Source organism: Plectrocnemia conspersa, unplaced genomic scaffold (assembly GCF_051122295.1).
Source record: "Plectrocnemia conspersa isolate PC_06_02 unplaced genomic scaffold, ASM5112229v1 ptg000002l, whole genome shotgun sequence".
Taxonomy (NCBI): domain Eukaryota; kingdom Metazoa; phylum Arthropoda; class Insecta; order Trichoptera; family Polycentropodidae; genus Plectrocnemia; species Plectrocnemia conspersa.
In genome coordinates, this window is record NW_028277166.1 from 22,540,370 (window position 1) to 22,545,197 (window position 4,828).

General features: G+C 39.3%; 1 protein-coding gene across 1 annotated transcript; it reads right to left on the reverse strand.

Annotated features, from left to right (window-relative positions):
- Positions 1-449: 449 nt before the first annotated feature.
- On the reverse strand, positions 450-4,542 carry LOC148238088 (uncharacterized). The gene is made up of 2 exons (XM_088181380.1): positions 3,959-4,542; positions 450-3,886 (listed from the first exon to the last, which is right to left on the reverse strand). The coding sequence occupies exons 1-2, from the start codon at positions 4,540-4,542 to the stop codon at positions 3,370-3,372; spliced, it is 1,101 nt and encodes a 366-aa protein (XP_088037506.1). The 3' UTR covers positions 450-3,369.
- Positions 4,543-4,828: the final 286 nt, after the last annotated feature.

Here is a 4,828-nt window from a genome sequence, read left to right on the forward strand (position 1 = left end):
TGTCATTCGCTTGGATTAGTGCCGCGCCATTAAATGTGTCTACGTGTGACCGGTCGGCTGTGGTTGGGTATTAGATTAAGTGCATAATTACTTTTGTTTACTTCATATTATCGACTTAAAACGCGCATAACGAACAATTAAAAAAATATTGGTCAAGCTGGAGAGGGTTAAAAAGGAGTTGGAGTCAGTCGATCTTTTACGACTCTGACTCCACAGCCCTCAAAATTACAACCGTTGGCTAGTTTTTAAAAAAAAATATTACCGCTTACGAACGGCCATTTTGTTTGGCAATTCCGGATACAGGTGTTATTTTTTTTCAATGGGTTAGCGACTTAATAAGATAAGATTTTCTCACAGATTTTTTTTACAGATTAAGCTCATCCCACATAAATTTATTATTAATTTGTTTATTACATAATTAAATAATACATTTTTTATAAACATATATATTTACATTTCATTGGTTGCTGGTTAATTACCATTATCACAATTTACGATTGATTAGCTAAATTAAGAGGAATTACAAAAATAAGAATAATAAAAGAACATAAAATACGTTAAGTTTAGGTCAAAGTACATAAACACCTTTAACAAAAAAAAAAAAAAAAAAAAAAATTATAAATTATAAATATATATTTTTAATATAAACTCGTGGACCTGGAGCTGTTAAATTAATAGATAAAATTTATGCGTCAGAGCAAGATGTGCTTTGGCATTTTGTGTTTATATTTAAATTTGAGTTTGTTTTTGTCGTAATCACCGATTCTTGAGATTAACGGGTTAGTATGATTTCGCGGTATTTTTTTATAATAATTATTAGTATGGTGGTGAACATGTTCTTTAATAGTTGGAATTAAATATTTATTATGAAGTTTTTTCAGGTTAGTATAAAAAGGTGTATTATAAATTATTTTTATAGCTTTATTTTGAACAACTTGTAGCTTAGAAAAGTTAGTATTACACGTATTACTCCACACTGGGCAGGCGTAAGTCATTGCCGGTCTGATTAATTGCTTATATAATAGAATTTTATTTTTAGTATTTAGCGCACTTTTTCGATTAAAAATTGGTTTTAACGCCGCAATGGCTGCGAGCCCTTTAGATTTAAGTTCGGTTATATGTTTATTAAATTTAAGCTTGGAGTCCAGGTGAATTCCGAGGTACTTAACGCTCGCCTTCCATTCTATACACTTTCCCTGCTCGCTTATAATAGTCGGGGGCAAAGGTTGTCTTCGAGTTGTAAAAATTATAGCCTCCGTTTTGTCCTGATTTATTTTTATTTTCCACTTTTTGAAATAATTACTTAAGAGAGTTAAGGATTTTTGCAATTTTATTGAAATAGGCTTAAGACCGTAAGAGCTACTCATTATCGCCGTATCATCGGCATACATTGAAAGACAAGTATTTTTTAAAATAGGTATATCATTTGTGTACAAAATGAAAAGGAACGGTCCAAGTAAACTCCCCTGAGGAACACCAGCTGGGATATTACGCGGTATCGATTGTTCATTATTTACTGAAACAACATAACTTCGACGATCAAGGTAGGAGCGTAACAAGTGTAGCAGATAGTTAGGGGTTTTATATTTGTGTAGTTTGTAAATCAACCCATCATGCCACACAGTATCAAACGCTTTTTCCACATCTAACAATAAGAGTCCCGTTGATTTTTTCATGTTAAAATTAGCAGAGATGTGCTCTGTTAACCTATTGAGCTGATGAGTCGTAGAGTGGTTTTCGCGGAAGCCAAATTGTTCATTGATAATTTTATTCCCCAAAGATCCCTTTAAACGTGATAAAATTATTTTTTCAAATAGTTTACTGAATGACGGTAATAAGCTTATTGGACGATAATTAATTGCGATAGTGTTATCCTTTCCTGGCTTTCTAATTGGGTGGATCTTTGCGGTTTTCCAAATAGCGGGAAAGTACCCGAAAGATAAGCAGGCATTAAAAATATTTGTTAGATAATTGATGCTAATTCTTGGAAGTTGTTTTATCGTAACGTTATCTAATTTATCTATACCGGGACTTTTTCTATTCTTTAAATTTTTTATGATGTTATTAACTTCTGATAAACCAACTTTGTTTACTAAACTAATATCTACGCTAGATGAATTAATATTTCGTATCGCACGGGCGACTTTGTTGTCTATTTTTGAATCTAAGTAATTTACAGTAAGCGAATAAGATGTGGAGAAAGCGCTGGCTAAATTTTCTGCCTTATCCTTGTTCGTGCATGCGATGGTGTTTCCATTTTTTAATGGGGGTATTTCCGAATGTTTATATTTAAGTGATTTAGTTATTTTCCATAAGGAATTATCTGCCGGGTTTAGATTTTTTAGTTTACGCGTCCACGATTCGTTTTTTATTTGCTGAATTTTATCGCGAATATAACTAGTTACGCGGTTTATTACAGATTTAAGTCGCGGAGATTTATTATTTTGCCACTGTTTTCTTAGTTTATTTTTGATTTTTATTATTTCGATAAGTTGTGGAGTAAGTTGATTTTTATTATTATGATTTTTACGCGTCGGTATTGATGATATTTTGGCTTCTTCGATAACGGATGTTAAATAACTGATATCATCGTCAATTTGTTTAATGTTATGCGGAGTATAATTCTGTCGCTCATCTTGCAAACGAGACTCGACTATATCTTTAAACTTTTTCCAGTCAGCTTTTAAATAGTCAAAAAGCGTTTCAGAGACTACCACCGCTGAACCCTCCAGCGAGAATAACACTGGAAGATGGTCAGAAGACAATGCCTGAACGCAATACATTTCTGACGTATTTAAGTTACCCTTGACCAAAGCAATATCCAGAATTGACGGCGTCATGTGATTGGAAGGGTAATGCGACGGTGAATTTGGAAAGTTAACAATCGTGTCAGAGTCGCTTAAGTAGTTAAAAAGTGACGCTCCAGATCGATTTGCCCCAGAACAGCCACAATGCATATGACGGGCATTGAAGTCCCCAGTCAGAATGACCGAGTCTCCTAGAGAAAATATCGAATCTAGATCACTCCGGAGCAGTTCGTCACTAGGCGAATTATACCCCGCAGCAATTATTATTATTTTATTTTTATGAATAATTTGAATCGCGACGGTTTCTAGATTATTAGTGTTAGTGTTTATACGTGCGTGTTTTATCGATTTTTTAACAAATATCGCGACCCCTCCGCCTGGCCTTGAGGGTCGGTCCCTCCGAATGCAGGCAAAGTTAGATAAATATACGTTAACATGTGGTTTTAGATAAGTTTCGGTGACTACGACAATATCAAGTTTGTACTCACTGATTAACAGCTCCAGCTCTCCGGTTTTGTTACGGATCCCACGGGAATTCCACGTCATGAGTTGAATGTCTTCTTTAGAAGAGGTCATCGAGATACTCGACCATCATCAAAGCAATTTCAATTTTGCTAGCGCACTTTCCGGCCTTAGTTCGGATTTCCTGGAGTATAGTCAGCATCCTGCGAAGCTCATCAGTAGACATGGCTTCTGATGAGGGCTTCTCAGACTGTCGGGCTTGGGGGCGTTGTTGCGTCTTAATTGGGGTGGCTTCCGGGACGATAGTCGGTTTTTTCACTGCTGGTTTCGTTGGCCGAAGGGCAGGAAACTGACTCTGTTCCAGAGCGAACGTTGGCTTGGGTGCGGTCAGTACGGCGGTATGTGGCTTTTGCTGCCTCTTCTTCATCTGTAGGAGATATTCTGTCCTGCGAGGACAGTCCTTGTAGTTGGCCGGGTGACTTCCGCTGCATCCAGTGCAGGTAGCTGGCGTCTCTCGGTCTTTTTTTGTGCATTCGGAAGTGGCGTGGTTTCCTGTGCATTTCACGCATCTGGGGTCTCGTTGGCAGTTCCTCGCAGCGTGGCCATACTGCTGGCATCTGAAACATTGAGTCGCGTGCGACTTATTACGCTTGTATTTTTCAAGCGTGGCCTTAGTGAAGCAAACGTACCGGATGCTTCTTATGGACGTCACCGTCGTCTCAGCGGAAAATTGCGTCAGGTAGAGCCGCGAGGAGGTCTCTGCCTTGGTGTTCATCGCCGTTACTTTGACGACGCTTAATCCTTGCCGCTCCAAATCAGCAGCGATTTCTTCAACGGGAACCTCAGGAAGCCCCCTCAAGACAGATTTAACTGTCTTGTTTTCGTCGGCAGTGAAGGTGTGAAAGGCACGGCGGCCCTTCAAACCATCCATCAGGGTCGCTCGTAGTTCGAGCGTCGCACACTGGATGGAAACATTACCTCTTCCGGTGTAGCGGAGGGTAAAATTACCTGATTTGGTCATCGACTTGATGAGGTCGATGGTCTGGAGATGTGTGCCAACCACCTCCATGATGACAGGTGGCACTCTTGCGTGTTTACTCCCGGCAACTTCGGGGAGTTTGTCATACCTGTTATGACTTGAAGTCGGCAACAGGTTGGCGTCAGTAGAGGGTCGGGCAGTTTTCTTTGGCATCTGCCATTCTTGTTCTGCTGATGGCGATAGGTACGCTTTTAACGTACCCACCGCACGCTTGCGCGTAAGCGTCTTCTTCATCGCGCTGGCAATGTCTCTGGCGTCGTGGTTGTTGCAAATGGTCGCGGGTGGGGGGTCGGAGCTTTGAACGGCAGCGAGAGCAGGCGCGGATGCGTCCGTTCACCGCTGAGGTACAGAGCAGAGTGAACACATAAATTTATAATCTCTCAATTGAACAGCAACACGGCTTTAGGTAATCACGATACATTGTCACTAATCGAATGCTTTTTTTAAAATTTGTTTCAAGATCATTAAATTCTGGTGTACAAGTGGACGTTATCTACATAGATTTTGAAAAGGCGTTTGA

What these genes read in the sequence shown, in the direction of transcription:
- LOC148238088 (XM_088181380.1), bottom strand. Translation starts at nt 4,542, where the DNA reads ATGAAGAAGACGCTTACGCGCAAGCGTGCGGTGGGTACGTTAAAAGCG. An exon ending in ACGTCCATAAGAAGCATCCG is followed by an intron (nt 3,887 to 3,958) that starts GTACGTTTGCTT and finishes TCAATGTTTCAG; the next exon opens with ATGCCAGCAGTATGGCCACG.